The sequence below is a fragment of the Leptopilina boulardi genome, unplaced genomic scaffold (assembly GCF_019393585.1).
Source record: "Leptopilina boulardi isolate dan_hultmark-lab unplaced genomic scaffold, ZJU_Lbou_2.1 LbouV2_399, whole genome shotgun sequence".
NCBI classification, from domain to species: domain Eukaryota; kingdom Metazoa; phylum Arthropoda; class Insecta; order Hymenoptera; family Figitidae; genus Leptopilina; species Leptopilina boulardi.
Window position 1 is genome coordinate 214,228 of NW_026137972.1, and position 17,378 is coordinate 231,605.

At 30.5% G+C, this 17,378-nt stretch overlaps 2 protein-coding genes and 1 pseudogene across 2 annotated transcripts in view; 1 reads left to right on the plus strand and 2 right to left on the minus strand.

The window, feature by feature from the left end:
• LOC127289083 (uncharacterized) overlaps positions 1-2,441 on the plus strand; it is a 179,201-nt gene extending 176,760 nt beyond the window's left edge. Inside the window, exons 3-4 of the mRNA XM_051316846.1 lie at positions 184-546; positions 1,976-2,441. Coding sequence (XP_051172803.1) covers positions 184-546; positions 1,976-2,283 — 671 coding nt within the window. The 3' untranslated portion in view covers positions 2,284-2,441. The remainder of the gene's footprint in view (positions 1-183; positions 547-1,975) is intronic.
• Positions 2,442-3,221: 780 nt separating this feature from the next.
• LOC127289082 (uncharacterized) lies at positions 3,222-9,332 on the minus strand. The gene is made up of 4 exons (XM_051316845.1): positions 8,950-9,332; positions 7,065-7,327; positions 6,431-6,542; positions 3,222-3,643 (listed from the first exon to the last, which is right to left on the minus strand). Exons 1-4 carry the CDS (start codon positions 9,014-9,016, stop codon positions 3,330-3,332), a joined length of 756 nt encoding a protein of 251 aa, XP_051172802.1. The 5' UTR covers positions 9,017-9,332; the 3' UTR covers positions 3,222-3,329.
• A 1,825-nt stretch (positions 9,333-11,157) lies between these two features.
• On the minus strand, positions 11,158-17,167 carry LOC127289089 (glyoxylate reductase/hydroxypyruvate reductase-like; annotated as a pseudogene).
• Positions 17,168-17,378: the final 211 nt, after the last annotated feature.

The following is a 17,378-nucleotide window of genomic DNA, read 5'->3' on the forward strand; positions in this document are numbered from 1 at the left end:
CTCGAAGCACTCTATTCGTATATCTCTATACGATAAGAAGAGATGACTTAAAAGTGTGTATAAACAATTTGTTTCACGCCAGTGACGTCACTTTCGCAAAAGTAGCAAAATAGTGCATGTGTAATGAAAGATATTTTTACACTAAAAGGAGATTTTTATTTATTCTAATTTTGTACTTTACAGCATCCTACATCAAAGTCTGTGGTCGCAGAAATCCTCAATTAGACAATTGTATACGAAATTCTGTTGAAGCAATGAGAGCCAAACTTAGAGAAGGGATTCCCGAACTTAAAATTCCTTCTATAGAACCAATGTATATGGACAATGTTTCGTTGGCTGATTTACCAAATTTTAAAGCATTTGCTCGTGATGTCAGATTGCATGGTTTATCTAATTTCATAGTTGATAATTTGCATTCAGATTTGGAAAAAAATCAGTTTGAAGTTGAATTAACCTTTAAGGAAGTAACACTTAAAGCTGATTACGATGTTAATGCAAAAATTCTTGTCCCTGTCGCTGGAACTGGACCCATTAACATAGTTGCAAGTGAGTAAATATTATATCAATTTATATTCAACTTTTATTAAGCAGTATATAAATTTAATTAAGATAAATTATTAAAATATTATTATTCTTACAACTAGATTATAGTTTAAAAAGACAAGAAAAATAAATTTTCTGTATTAAATAAATTAGTAATTTTTCAGTTGATTGAAGAGTGGAGTAAAAAAGACACAATTGTAACGATTGATTTTACTCTTAACAATTTATCGAGGCACAAAATAATTCAATTCAAATTAAATAAAAAATATATACAAGAGGAAAATTAAATTAATAAACTAAAAAACTTATGTAGTCGGTGGCTTAAAATGATGCGATGACGCATCATTTTGTTTTGGATTCCGTCTCCACTCAAGTCTGGATGCTGCTGAGTTGCTATTTTGCAAAGAACAAAATCGTTAATTATGGGCCCAATTTTCCGATAAATAATTAAATGACTCGACCAACTGAGAAATTCCAATCACCATGTATTAAGTCCCACACTATATTTATTATAAAAGGATATAATTCTCCAATAATAGAAAAAATAATTCAAAAATAGACTGTCGGCGACAGGCAAAAATCAAGGCGTTTGGATTCTAATTCCTATGTGAGCAGGACATATTTTGGTAAGGTCCAATTCGTATTTATTGCTAAGCAAGATTCAGTGAGGTCCTTTGTATATTCGATCAATTCAATTCGTACCAATCAGTTTTCATCGGTTGAGAATTCAAAAAAAGTGACCAACTCGTCTATTGAATTTCTGCTGTCGATTGGAAAAAGATTAAAGCTCAAAAGTTTGTTCATTGAATCGGTACGAATAGAAAGTTTGGATATTGAATACAGGTTTGTCGAATTCAGGAGAATTCCAACATAGCTCCAATTCGAATTTGTCGCTAAGCGGGAATCACTGAAGCCCAGGATGTATTCATTTCAATTCGATTGAATTAGTTTTCATTACTCATCCCAAAACAAGCCTCACAATAGAGCATTTTATGACCGCGAAGGTCCTTCTTCTCAACCATGAACCCAGAAGTACAAACCAATAACAACAAATCGAACGTGAAAACTATTCCACATGACAAATCAAATGGAAATATTAATATTAAACCAATGACTATAACAAAATAACTGGAACGTACAGCACCGACTCACTAACTAACAATGTGAACGACTTAACAAACCTGGTTAAATTTTCGGATTGATTTCAGATTAAATACAGAGAGAACGGTCCGGATTAGCCCAGAAATTGTACGAAAACCGTATTCAATCCGTCAGCAATCGGTCTGGATGAAAAGATAAATCCAAAACTCGAAAAAGTTACAATTTAAAAAGAAAAATTTCATACAAGTGTCATTTTTACCCCATTCTATACTATTAATTACTTTTACTACTTTCAACCTATTTTATATATAAATAATTAATTTTTTTGCAGCTGATGTTACAGCAAAAGTTATAATGAACTTTAAGGTAATAGATCGCAAAGGAAAAAAATTTGTTTTCTTTCCATCAATGAATACCAAATTGAATATCAAAGATTATACTTCGCAATTTACACCCCAGGAGGGACCTGATAGTACACTTTCTACAGCTATCAACGCTGCATTAGAGAATAGCCGTCAAGAAATTATTGACAGTACAACACCAAACTTAGAGAGGAAAATTTCTGAAGATATACTGCAAATTGCTAATAAAATTTGCAAATTTTTCACATATGATGAGCTATTTCCAGATCGTGAATAATAATGATGAAAATTATTTAATTTATTTCTTGGAAATGAGTTACATGTAATTTATTTAAATCTAAATAACGTTAAATTTAAGAAATTTTTATAACAAATATCTATTAAAATTTGAAAATAAAGCAAATAGAAAAAATAAATATTTTAACTAAAACAAGAGATTGAATATTGGAATTGGAACCCTTTTTGAACTTATAGTAACTTCATTTATTTCTATATGGAAGGCATTTAAGCAGGTTTGGAAACCAATAACTGTAAATTTAAATTTTAAACAAAATGTATTTAAAAATAAAAGTGAGTAAAACAATTTTATAGTTGATAAAGAAGGTAAAGGTGTTATGTAAAATAAATATGTTTATTTCACATATCATTTAGATTTAATCAATCAATAGTAAAAATAATTAGGAAAAGTTAATACATGATATTTGTTATATACATTTACTTACTGTTTTTGATGCCCTGAAAAAATGACTTTTCTTTTCTCTGCACTGTTGACTTTATTCATTTTTATAGAAGTAGAATCACAAATATTTGATGAAAATAAACATCTCAATTTTAATTGAATAATAAGTTAATCGAATTTACAACTTAACCACACTTTTATCACGCCTGACGCATTAAAAGCCAATCAAAACAATTATATTGTGAATTTCGTCCTTCAGGGGCGCTGCAATCTACGTGCGCATAAATTATTCTGTTTCACGATTGCACGATCTTTTCCGGAAATCTCCAAGCAAACTAAATATGTACATGTGATATTACAGTAAATAATAGCGAGAAAAATTAATTTATTGAAACTTCGATGTTTGTAATAACTTTAATCATCAATAAAATAAAAAGGAATCCAAGGGGCGCCACTTTTCCGATAAAAGATATATTATGTATCTAAATTAAAATTCTGTTTTTTAGAAAAGGTTTGAAAAAATTGAACTCTGCAAAAAGAATATATATATATATTAAATATCATAGAAGTTACTCTGAATTATATAATAACATATATACATTTTGATATTTAGTATTCAATTGTAATGTCACAAGTAAGAAGAATTACACTTTAGTACTATTAAATTTGTAAAAAGGTTGTGGTTTTATAATTTCTTGAAATGGAAAGTTTTTAAAAGCTTTCCCAAATATTTCAGTGAACGCTGTTGATACTAATTCATTAATTATTGGCCGTATTACAGCAAATCCTGGTTGCCAAGCTCCATTTATAATGCGATCTAAAACTTCCTCCAAAAAATTTCTTCCTTGTAGCAAATTTGATATATGCAGTTCTAAATCTTTTATTGTTTGCACGTTAACCTTCACTTGCATTGCTTTTTTTGGAACACTGGTTATTGTTGTAGTCTGCACAAGATTATCTAAAATGCAGGATGTACTTTTAAATATTTATTTCATTTATACATTAATAAGTCAAAATTCGAATAATTATTAATAAATTCAATTACTAATAGTCTGCAAAAGTAATATTCTACAGAATAAAATTCGATCAAATCATAATTTCTAAAAATTTGATTTGGAATGCGTCCCTGATAAATTGAGATATCTAAAAATCTGTCAGTAACAATATAATCACTTGTTTCGCATTAATTTGCCACAAATTAGGTCTTAATTGACACATGAACACTTTTTATACAAATCCCAATACAGTAAAACCCCGTTTATCCGAGGTGGTGTCCCAGTAGTAAGTTCTGCATTATCCGAGTCTAGTCCGCGTCATCCGAGTTATTTTTAATAAATTCAAATTTTTTAAATTATTATGGAATATATATAACATTTTTTCCCGTTTGTAATAAATAATAATTGTTTAAAGAACAATAATGTTAAATTGTAATAAATATTTAACAATTCGGATTATCCGAGTTTTCGCCTTATCCGATAGGTAGGTCTGGTCCACATTAGCTCGGATAACCGGAGTCTCACTGTAGTTACTTTATCATATTAGATTGTTTAAACAATATTTTTAGTGCCCGTTGAGTTTTCAACGCTTTTCCGTTCAAAGCGCGCTAAACTGATCCACTTAAGGGTACAAAATCCTATACAGTGATTTTCAACAGGGAACCCCTCAAATATGTGGTTTACAGGAGTAGAAAAACTAATTATGTCAACTATAATATTTTTAATGCACTTGTTTAACAAATAAAAAATAATAATTGTGAAAAACTATTACCATTGTCCTAAAGGATGTTTTTTCCTCAGGTGTTTGTGGTGACTATACGCGATTTCTCCAAAACCACTGTATCAACCGATCTGGAACTTTAAGACTTTGTTCCAGCTCGATTGGTACAATTGTTTCAAAGAAATCGTACACTAAAAAAAAATTTATTTCATTCAAATACTCGATTACTTGACTATTATATTTTATCAAATAAACATTTACTTGCAACAATAATTTTTATTTGAATTCAATAAATCCCAGGTGCGAATTTCGGTCGGCCGCCAGAGTTGGTTCGTCGGCCCATGGTCGGCCCAACTCTGGCTGCCGACCGGTCGGCAGCCAGAGTTGGGCCGACCATGGTAAATATTTGCACCCAAAGTTGGGCCGACTATGGCTGCCGACGTCGGCAGTCACAGTTGGGCCGACTATGGGGGATTATGGTCGGCACAACCTTGGCAGCCATAGTTGGGCCAACCTTGGCTGCCATAGTTGGGCCGACCATGGGGGACAATGGTCGGTACGACCTTGGCAGCCAAGGTCGGTCCAACCTTGGCTGCCATAGTTGGGCCGACCATCATAAAGTAAATTTCTCTCCTACCATTGACAAATGTAAAATGTTTTTGTTAATTTACTTGTAATTGATTAATTTAAAAAGAAAAAAGGTTATATGTGATTAATTTATTATTTTGAATTACTAACTTTAATTTTTTTCAAGCTGTAGCTTATAACATTTATTTTTCTCCGTGACTCATATGTCATTGCGTAGTGTAGTGGTTAGCGTATTAGACTGCGGTGCGTTAGGTTGCGAGTTCGATCCCTGCGAGCGTTAAAAATTTTAATTTGTATATATGTATGTTTACGATTGCGTTTAGTGTTTAAGTATATAAAATAAATGTATAATGAATTTAAAATGATTACTAATATATGTTATTTGTATAACAAATTTTTATATTTTAATGTTTATGGTCGGCAAAATTTTAGCTGCCAAGGTTGGCCCAACCATGGCAGCCATAGTCGGGCCGACTATGGCTGCCGACCGTCAAGTTGGATGGTCGGCAGCCAAGGTCGGCCCAACTATGGTACCCATAGTTGGCCCGACTTAGTCGACCATAGGTCGGCCGACGTTATCAATTCGCTAGTTGGCCCGACCATCGGCAGCCATAGTCGGGCCGACCAAGGCTGCCATAGTTGGGCCGACTATCATAGCCGACGGTCGGCAGCCATAGTCGGGCCGACCATGGCAGCCATAGTTGGGCCGACCTCGGCTGCCTTAGTCGGGCCGACTATGGCTGCCGACCGTCAAGTTGGATGGTCGGCAGCCAAGGTTGGCCCAACTATGGCTGCCATGGTCGGCCCGACTATGGCTGCCGACCGTCGGCAAGGATGGTCGGCCCAACTAGGGCAGCCTTGGTCGGCCCGACTATGGTACCCATAGTCGGTCCAACTTAGTCGACCATAGGTCGGCCGACGTTATCAATTCGCTAGTTGGCCCGACCTCTGGCTGCCCGAGGTGGGCCGACCATGCACATGGTCGGCCCGACCATGGGCCGACCGACAATTCGCACCTGGGATTGTATTTGAACCAATAATTTCTGTATTTAAAAAAATACCATTTAATTCGCTAAAATAATAATTATTTGGTTCAAGTAAATAATTATTTGATAAGAGTCAAGTAATCGAGTATTTGAATGAAATAAATTTTTTTTTAGTGTAATTACCGAAAAAGAGGTAATTCTGGACAACAAACAGTTTTAAAATTATTATGTAATATGTTTAGTTTGTGAAACACGTCATAAGAACAGTGGCTAAAATGATCCCTTAAAAAATAAACGTTTAGGTATAGTTGCTTTATTAAGGTCCAGTTTCACCAACTCCGGTTAAAAGTTAATCAGCGATTAAATCCCTAACTGACCAATCATGAGCTGTTAAATTGACTTTAATCGCAGATTAACTTTTAACCGAAGTTGGTGAAACTGTTCCTAAAACTTACACAGAATCAATGAAAATGTTCCTTTATTGTTTATTGTTGATCCGAGGAAAAATCCCGAAAAATCATAATCTCCAACCAATTTCTTTTTAGGAAACTTCTGAGTGTATGTTATCTGAAAGAAAACACGTAAATAATTTAGTGATTAATATGGTGGTTTAAAGAAGCTGAAATAGGATGTATAAAAATATCAAAAAACGGCAGACGATGCAGTGATATGAAATCGAAAAGAATATATAGGGTTCAAAATATCCTAGAGCATAACAGAACTCTTGAACACCCAAAGAAAAGTGAGAGTATAAATCAATGTCATATATTCTAAAGGTTTTCAGGGTTGCTGACCCCAAACTTCACTGAATTAAAGTAACTAAGCTGTCGGATCAGAAATTTAATGTCAAATTGGCAATTGCCAACCGCCAAAATGCAATTGGTTTTAATGAAAATGTCAATGAAAGGTTATTTGGGGGTTGCTATGTGAAATTGACAATCTATCATTTAACAGCTATCAATAATAATCAACTGTCAACTTTGCTGAAAGTGATTTTTTCAAATTACCAAATCAATTGCCCCATTTTTTAAAAGATTAATTTTTAAGAAAAAGACATTAAAAGAGTTAGTTTTAGTTTCTAAAATATACCTTGTAGTTATCTAAATCACTGAAGAATTTTGTCACTTTGCTAGCTGTCCATCCACTTTCCGTTATATTCCTCAAAGTTAATTTAAATCCTGCATTTGGTAAACCTCTGCGTACTGATACTTCCTTGGCATAAAATGGATCGAACGGAGTCACATTGTATTTTGGTAATCCAGTTTTGAAATAGGGCCTTACAGCATTTAAACTTTCCACGATGCAAGAATCAAATTCAGGAGAATTCAGATAACAATTTTTAAAGTATTCTCCTAAAAAATTACAAATTATTTTTTTTCTCAATTTAATCGTTAAACGCTTTAAACATAAACCCGTGTGGAAATTTATCGTGGCTAGTGTTTCCACCCTCTCAAAAAAGAATGACCACCTGAACGTCATAAATTAGTGTGTCTTTCCTTTCGAAGTGACAAGAAATTGTGGTGATAAGGGAAGATCAAAGGTACTATCTCAAAGTCTATTTATACAAAACCGATTTTATAGTTTTTATTATCTGGATTTGAAGAAAATCTTAGGGCTGATATATTACCTCATCACAATGGCGTGAGAGCCCAATCAGCACGAAAACTTGCAGGAAGCTTGCCGTACAAGTTGTGCAAGATTGCAGTGCAAACATTTAGCAAGTTTGGTGCAAGTAACAAAATATCCTCTCTCACGGCAAGGTAGTTAAGCAAACTTGCAAAAAGCTTGCTGCAAGCAAAAACATTTTTTTAGAAACAATGTGTTTAAAGGGTTTAAACATAAAGGGCACCCTGCTTTGGAGGTTAAAAAATTTATTGCGCGCCGTAAGAGGATATTTTGCGAGAAAACACAATCACATATGACCTTAAATCAAAATTTTTATTTTTTTTAATTATTAATTTGATTATTTTTTGAGAGCACTATTAATTAAATTTTTATTACGTTTCCAAATATTGAAAATTAATCAGAAATATTACTTTCGATAATTAAATTTTTCGACGTAAATCCGACTTGTTTTTTTTTCACTAACCAAATGTTTTGTTCTCTTAAATCGAATAAAAAAATAATTAACCTTGATAAAATTTGTCATTTAAATTTAGTTTAAGTATCCCGTTTCAATTTAAACTTGTTTGTCTTTTCTTAGAATTTATTGGCTTTTAAAAAATGACGGAGATTTAATTTTATTGTAATATTTTTTATGTTCGAAGATATTATTGATCATGAATTCAAAAATATTCATCTAGTAATTAATAACAGAAGGTAAAGAAGAGAGTTTTTAAAAAAGTAGCGATAAAGATAGTGAATTAAGTGACGCATTCGAGGCTCGGAAGAGATTGAAAAAAGAAACAGAATCTCATGAAAAATACATTGAAAACAAATTAATGCGTAGTTTTTGTCTCTTTTCTTTTATGAGAGGAGAAAGATTTTCGAATGCATCACCATTAACGTGTGCCAAACATTGTAAATAAACGCATATATACTTGGACTAGTGAACTCATCAAAAATTATTATTGCGCGGTCGTAAATTGGTTAGGTAACGAACCTTGACTCAATTGCAAGTTTATTTCGCAAAGTTGACACTAATAAATAAACAAAATAATTATAATGATGTAAAAAATACTTTTAAAAAAAATTGCTAATATATAAATTTTTTAAAATAATAAAGCCTTTTAGTGCTTTATTTAAAATATTTCAAATTTTTTAATGGTCCAGGGAAACAATGACTTTCTGCTTTGAAAACTTGAATTTCAAAAGTGAATTAAATTGCATAAATTATATATTGATAAAAATTGAAGATTTTTTGTTTTATAACTTAATATTTGAATTTCTTTGGCACTAAAATTATCTTTTAAATGTAAATAATATTTTATGTGAACAAATAAAATCGATTACTTTTTTATGAAAGTTTACTTACCAAATTCTATTGACAAGCATCCATCGAGTAGAAAAAAAATAATTATTAATTGTTGTCTCAAATTCATTATTGTATATAATAAATACAATTTTTTAAAGATTTTAGAATAAAATTGAAGGAAACTTCACGGTTACTGTTTATACTTTCACTTTTAGCCAAGCATCTGAAAGGCATACTTTCTTATAAGTCTGCTATACTCCAAGATTTTTAGGACATATACTTGTGTAAGTTGATTATCCCTGATGAAACATAATTGCCAAATCCAATCAAAGTGTAATGATAAAATTCCTAACAAAAAACACTGAAAAAGAATGTTGTTAATCTTTGAGATTTTTTGTCATTTGTCAAAAACAGAATTAAATTATTAAAAAATATTTTAAATTGCTTTGATATATACACAGAAACACATTTAATATTATTAATAACTACAATAAATCCTGACATAGATCTGTTTTTTTCTCGCAAAACAAGTTTTTGAGATTTGGTTATAACTTGGTATATTCATTCCTTTGTGGTAGTAACATAAAATTCCCAAGTATTTTTTAAAAATTTCCAAAACTGTCCTCGATATTCGATTTTAATTTTTTTTTAATTTTGTATTTTTAATACGGCGCTTTAAAAAAAATTAATTATAAATATTAATTACTATGTATATAAATTTCAGGTTTTTTTAAAGTCACCAAGCAATCGGCTCTAGATGATTTTTGCTAAAAATAATTAAGTTATTAAATATAGGTATTATTTAATTATTAAAAATCCATAAATTAATAAAAATTAATTTGAGAAAATTATTATAAACAATATTGAAAAATAATTTATTAGTCTAATCCAGGCGCTGATCCACGGTGGGGCGATCACCCCCCAAAAGCTTCTTAAAAGTTACAAGTTTAACATAGAAACTAAGAGAACATTTATACTTTCTGTCCACCATTTCTTTTTATCTTTTTAACAACACCGTTTTCTTAAAAAAAGTCAGTTTTCAAATCCTTAATTTCCTTATTCGTCAAATTCTTGTCATTTCTTGAACTTCAAGTGTTCCAATAATGATGATTTTTTTTAATTTCCAAAACACGCTTATTGGTCTCTCAAGTAAATCTATTTAGCTTTACAAATCCAAAGGAATTGTTAAAAAAAATTAATTTCTTTAAAAGATACACTATTTTTTTTTTAAATGGCATTTTGCAAATTTTGTATTTTTTTTGTTTTTGTAATTTTATGACCATATTTTTGATTGTATCAAAAAACAAAAAAACGCTATCTTCTTCATTATAAAATAACGAACAAAATGACTTATATAATAAAGTTATTTTGCGTTAAATATGAACATTTTATCAACAAATCAATTTAGGGGTAGTTTTCTACCCCAGTTGTATACTTCTACACATGAGCCAGGTATGTTTTACTGTCTAGGGTTAAAAAATGTTTAAAATTAAAACAGACTTTTTTCATCTAATATTTAATATTCCGCTTGTGTGAAACATTTTTTTATGTACAAATGAGAAACTATTTATTGTACTAAAGTAAAATTAAACTGTCATTAATTAAAACATTACTTTTTTTAAACTAAAGCAAATTATTAATAAGAAAATTTTTCTATAAAGCGAGTTAAGGGAAAAGAAGTTTAAATAAAATAGTTATACAAACCACGGGTTTTATATGCTTAAAAAGTACTTAATTCCATTGAGTCTTCACAATTTACAATGACAATGTAACTTCAAAAACAAGTCTTTAGAAGTCGGATATAACAAGAGATTAATCACAAAAAAGAAATACAGGGATAATAAATAACAAGAATTTATTATTCTTTAATTGTAATTTCTGTAAGCAAAACAAAACAACATTGACGCTCGCGCCGTTATTCGTGTTTCATACCAGATCTGAAAATGGGAAAGATAATTGACCTATGATTATGTCTATATCATTTTGCAACCTAATTTACTTGGAAAATTTTGTTATGTTGTTAAATGCGAAAAAAATTTTATTTTTAATATCTTTAAAATAAAAAATATTATTTTGTACATTATTATTAAATATTTATTCGACAGTTTGTATAATTATTGAAGAATTTTTTCATTAGGGAATTGCGAAACTTGATTTTCGATGTTAACAATTTATGTTTACCATACTAAATAAATTTTATATGATAAAAAATATAAAAATATTATATGTAACATTTAGTTTTTTAAATAGTTTCTTAGGAGAGTTAGTAATAAATAGTTTAATTTACAACAAATTTTAGAGATTTTCGGAATGAAGTTAATTATGATATAACTCTAACGACAATATTATATTGAACATATGGAAATAATATATTTTCAATCTCGAAAAGTGTAAGTGTTTGCATGTCATTGGTTGCGCATAAAACTTTAAGCCAGTGAAATAAAAAAAAATCGCACTTTTCGAGATTGAAACTGTATAAATTCAATTTCCCGCAAATCTCCCGCAAATCCTATTAGTGAAGTCAGTTACAAAAAGTTTGTACGTTTTGTGAAACCAGATGAAATTTTTGTTGTATATAATTCAGGACAATTGGAGATGGCGGTACAGTTTCACTTCCAAATTTTGATTGCGGGCCATTCGATTTTCATAATAATTTAGTATAGTGACTGAAGGCCTAAGCAGAACAGTTTCGCGAACGTTGTTCATGAGATAGAAAAAGACACAGATATATCTCTGTTCTCTTCTAACGTATGCATTTCGTTTGCGAACGACTTTCGCCAAGTTATTGTGCGTTTGCCCTGACACTGATAAAATGGTGTCTACGAAATCGGAACTACAAATCGACTAATAAACAACTATAATAAATGCAGTACTGGTTTTTACGAAGTGTGATATTCAGTAGGCTGGAAATGAAGTTATGAAAATTAACAATCTTCCTTAAGAGAAGTTGTATCTTCGCAAAAAACAAGATTTGAAATAATTAAAAAAATTTTAATCGTGATAAATGAATTAATAATGGGGGAAAAGTTACAGAAATGTCAATATTATGTTCACATATAATTTGCCAAAAAAATTTTTTAAAAATTATATAATCTATTAATAGAAAGTAAGTGTCCCCGCAATTGAGCCTAATAAAAATCGATTTAAAAAAGTTCTCTGATTGACACAGATTCAAATCGATCATTTCAGTTCTATGGCTTTGAATCACACTTTGTCAATTACTTTTAGATGTATTGTTTGTTGGCTATTGTTCTCAAGAAAATAAATCATCGGTTTTCCTTCCAACGTGTTTATAATATTTTGAGCAGCTATTACTGACATACTATTTCTTGTTTTCACAGTTGCACTGCCTTGATGTGGTATAATTTCTATAAAAAAATTATTTAGTTAATTAAACGTAAATGAAGAAACACACTTTTTGTTTTATGTTACTTTCAACTAACCAACATTTGGTAATTTCAGAAGTTCGAGATCAGAAGGAAGAGGTTCAGGATCAACGACATCGAGGCCAGCAGCAAAAATCGTTTTATTTTTTAGAGCCCTCACCAATGAATCAGTATCGACAACTTTTCCTCTTCCAAGATTGACAAAAACGGCAGTATTCTTCATCTTTGAAAAAGTATTGTCATTAAACATATTTAAAGTCTCATTTGTTAAAGGAGTGACTGCGATCACAAAATCGCTTTGTTCTAAAAGTTTTTCAAGAGACACAAATTTAGCTTGTTATTCATCACCTAAAAAATTAATTTCTTATTTAATTTGAATTTACTTTTTTCTTAATTTACCTACCAACTTTCTTTTTTTTGTGTCCAGTGCTATTTATGAATGCTATTTATCTCGAATCCTTTTAAGCGTTTTGCGATTGCTTGTCCAATATTTCCGAATCCCACGATTCCTATTGTTGAGTCTTTTATATCAACTCCTAACAACCATTGTGGCCTATGTTCAACTTTGCCTCTTTATAAACAGAGATAATTAAATATATTAATTTATCGATAAATTAATAAAATTAAAATTAAAAATTAGAATCAAAATTTTCTTAAACAGTTGTTGACCATAGTAGATTATGATTAATGTTCCTAGTGTGAGTTGAACCTGGAGCTTTGGTGCTATCGGGGGGAAAAAAAAGCTACTCTACTATAGTTCTTATGACAACCTACTCTTCTAGTTTCAATCGAGCTTCGTGGGCTCTTTTGGCTGCACTCAATAGCAACATCACAGCGGTATCAGCAACAGAGGATGATGAAACTTCAGATGTGTGTCCAACTTTTATTCCCCTTTTTTAATTTCTTGAACATACAGATGATCGTAACCGGCTGACATTGTCGAGACGGCTTTCATGTTAGGACCTAATAAAAAAAACAGAAAATCATGCTTATGAACCCCACAAAAAGTACTGGATAGCATGATCTAAGAAAACAGATTGGACTATTTAGTCGAATCCTTTTTGAATAAAATAACCCGCTCGATTAAAAGGTATTTAGCTTACTTCCTAGGCAGTAAGTTAAACTTAGGCAAATATTAGAATGCACGAGTGAAGGACACGCATTCTTATATCTGCCTGGATTCAGTCAGTCATTTAGCTTACTGCCTAGTCAATAAGCTAAAATGTTCCCGGAAAATGGAAAAAGATGTATAAATATCTTTAGAAACCCATAATTAATTTAAAAAAATCGGACAAGTGCGAGTTACACTCGCACTGAAATCGAGGGTTCCGTACTCGAAGCGAACTTATTTGGTATAAAAACAAATGTTTAAAAAATATGTGTTGTATGACAACTATTATAAGTGATACAAAAAGGAACAATTTTGTAAAATTCAAGAAAATTGTTCCTCTTCGTATCACTTATATTAGTTGTCATACAACACATATTTTTTAAACATTTGTTTTTATACCAAATAAGTTCGCTTCGAGTACGGAACCCTCGATTTCAGTGCGAGTGTAACTCGCACTTGTCCGATTTTATTTTTTAAAAAATATTTTACTAAAAAAATATAAGAAACATAATTTTATTTCAACTCGCAATATTTTTATTGTATTTACATTTTAAAAATATATTGAATATTAAATTTTATCTTTCTAAGTCAAAAAGAGATAAAACTTAAGATATTGATATAAGGCTAGTAGCTGCTTGTCAAGGAAAAATCGAAAGTTATCTAAAAAATAAAATTTGTTTATTAATTCCAGAAAAATCAACTCGAATCATCCTCGCTATATTTTTTTTGTAATCTACACGTAAAAATACGTCAAAATATATAAATTTAAATCACTGTAGAAAAACTTTTTTCGTTTTTTGCGGAAAAATACATTTTTTTCTGAAATTTATCATTTTTCTTCAAAAATTTGATAAAAATTGATCATCAACTCCAATCGCGCTTACATTTTTTCCCTGTATTTTTCACGCAAAAATTGAGTTTTACAGCAAGTATGAACAGTCTGGATTGAATATTGTGTGCGCTAGGGAGAATAAATCATTTTTTTCGAAATTTTTGATTTTTCCTTGACAACGCTATGTAAATTAATCCGAATCAAGTTCGCTATAATTTTCCTGTAATTTTCACGTAAAAATACGTAAGTGTGTCAAATTTGAGCTCTTTATGTCAAAAGATGTGGCCGCTAGGGGGGGGGGGGGGTACATACTCATTTTTAGGTATTTTTCGTAAAAATTCATGGTTTTTCCTTGACAACGCTATGATAATCAACTCCAATCATGCTCGCTATATTTTTTTTGTAATCTACACCTAAAAATACGTTAAAATATATAAATTTAATTTCCTTTAAATAAAATTTTGTTCGTTTTTGGTGGAAAAATACATTTTTTTCCTAAAATTGTCATTTTTTCTTGAAAAACTTGATAAAAAGTTAATCATCAACTCTAATCGTGACCGCTTTTTTTCCCCTGTATTTTTCCCGTAAAAATACATTTGTATACTAAATATGATCTGTCTGGGTTGAATATTGTGTGCGCTAGGGAGAATAAATTATTTTTTTCGAAATTTTTGATTTTTCCTTGACAACGCTATCTAAATTGATCCGAATCAAGTTCGCTATAATTTTCCTGTAATTTTCACGTAAAAATACGTAAGTGTGTCAAATTTGAGCTCTTTATGTCAAAAGATGTGGCCGCTAGGGGGGGGGTACATAGTCATTTTTAGGCATTTTTCGTAAAAATTCATGGTTTTTCCTTGACAACGCTATGTTAATCAATTCCAATCAAGTTCGCTATAATTTTCCTGTAATCTACACGCGAAAATACATATGTGTACTAATTTTCAGCCCTCCAGATAAATTTATGTGGCCGCTAGGGGGGGGGTACACGATTTCAAAAAAACCGATATTAATAGGGTTCCGAACCGAGTACGGAACCCTAAAAATGTTAAATTGTATTTATTTGATAATATTTAAAATAATTTTAAAATTCAATCAATTATTTTGTTGCCTGTTACAATAAGTTGATGACATCGTGAATTATATTTTAACTTTAATTTAAAACGTGAACACCAATTGTTTTGGCCTTGTGTTTCTGGATGTCGTGGTCTTTCGTGAACAATTTTGTAGTGTGGTCAAATAGAAACCAATTCTTTTATTATAGAAGCAACAAATTCTCGGCCATTATCACTTTGTAGAATACAAGGTGCATCAAACGTGAAAAAAATTTTGAACTCTTCAGCAGTATAAATTGCTTCTTTTGATTTTAGTCGTCCTAGATGTAAATATTTAGTTGCGATATCCTGATAGTTAATAGAGCCACTTGTATTCTTCGTCAGGACTTGATTGAAAATTAATCAAATTGACCTGTCTTCTGCTGTTAAATCCGTCAGAAGTAACAAGTTTCACAACACTTTTTTTTATTGTACTCCTTTTTACGCTTGCAAGTTGTACACCATTGGAACAAAAATTCGCCCGCAGTTTGAGTCTCGCTTTCCCTAGATATGCGCTTTTGATACATAAATAAATATTTTTCATCAGCTTTACCAGCAGCATCAAGCATTTCGCTGTTAATATCGGCATGAATACCGAGAAAAATCCCATCATGTCCAGGAATTGCTTTAAGAACTTGTTCCCTTGTTGGAATAGAAGATGGGATAATTGTTAAATCACATCTGAAAAAGGGGAAATAAAATAATATTGGTTAATTACTAAAAACCCTAGTTATTTATTTTGGTACAACAGGAGCTATAGAAACTTATTGTTAGTGCGCAACAAGTTTAACTTAACTTTATGTCATTTTCTTCATTTTTTTATAAGGAAGAAGGTAGCGTTTTTTTTCTTTGATACAATCAAAAATATGGTCAAAAAATTACAAATAACACAAAATTTACAGAAAATTCCAAAGTTTGAATTTTTTGGGGATAGTTTTCAATCCTAGTTGTATTGTCTAAGATTAAATTGATTGAATCCATTTGAAACTCTTTACACTAGGGTGAAAACAGAAATTCTCTCACTTAAAAGTTCCCTGTAAGTAGAATTTAAATTGAATGGAAATTAGTTGTAATAAACATTTGGTTAAATAGAAATTATATCAAATGAGAATTCAGTTAATGAACATTAATTCTATTAATTCTATTCTATCTATTTTTGTTAATATGAAAATGTCTAATATGGGGAATATTCAAGCTTCCCAAACTCACTTGGTTCTAAGGAGATCTAAACCAACTGCAGGTGTGTCATCACTGATCACGAGAACACGTGGTTTAACCATCTTGAAATATTTTTATCAACGTTCAACTTGTAATGATAAATGTATACTAATTGTGTTCCGACAGAAATTCCGAGTTATATAATACAAATATCTACACACCGTAAAGCAAGAGTAAACTGTCAAGTGATTATAGACATATTAACAATCGGAAGTACACAATAATAATTGTTAGATGAGACCCATTAAATTTAATTATTTTCTATGAACGATCCTACATAGAAAATAATTAAATTTTATGGGTTTAAAAAATGTATTTCAGGTTCACTGCAAAAAAATCTTATTTTAAAATGTTTTGGTAGCGTTTTTAAGACATTAAAATGTCTTGATGTCTTGAAAACCTTACCAAAACATCTTAAAATAAGATACTTCTTTTTGCAGTGTTGTTATTTCTGATTATTATATCTCTAAATACTAATTTTAATATGTATGGAAATTCTCACAAATTTTTTTTCTCCCAAAAAAAATACACGGAAGTACTATTTAACTAAGATATACATACGTTATTTAAATAGATAATTAATAATGTGTGTGACCAACAGATGTCTTCACTCTAACAATTCTATGAATTTTTTCCTGAAAGATATTTTTTGTAATATTTATTACAAATTATAAAAACATTTTTTCAAACAAAATTTTTTATAATTTTATGTCAAAAATAAAACATAACATATACATTTTTAACATATCTTCGTTCTGTAAATAAAGGTGCTTTTATACCTCCTTTGTTTTGAGCAAGCGATGGATTTTCACTGGCACCGAGTGTCGAATATTCTTTCGATAAGACAA

What these genes read in the sequence shown, in the direction of transcription:
- LOC127289082 (XM_051316845.1), bottom strand. Translation starts at nt 9,016, where the DNA reads ATGAATTTGAGACAACAATTAATAATTATTTTTTTTCTACTCGATGGA. An exon ending in ATGCTTGTCAATAGAATTTG is followed by an intron (nt 7,328 to 8,949) that starts GTAAGTAAACTT and finishes GTAATTTTTTAG; the next exon opens with GAGAATACTTTAAAAATTGT. An exon ending in GTGATTTAGATAACTACAAG is followed by an intron (nt 6,543 to 7,064) that starts GTATATTTTAGA and finishes GTTTTCTTTCAG; the next exon opens with ATAACATACACTCAGAAGTT.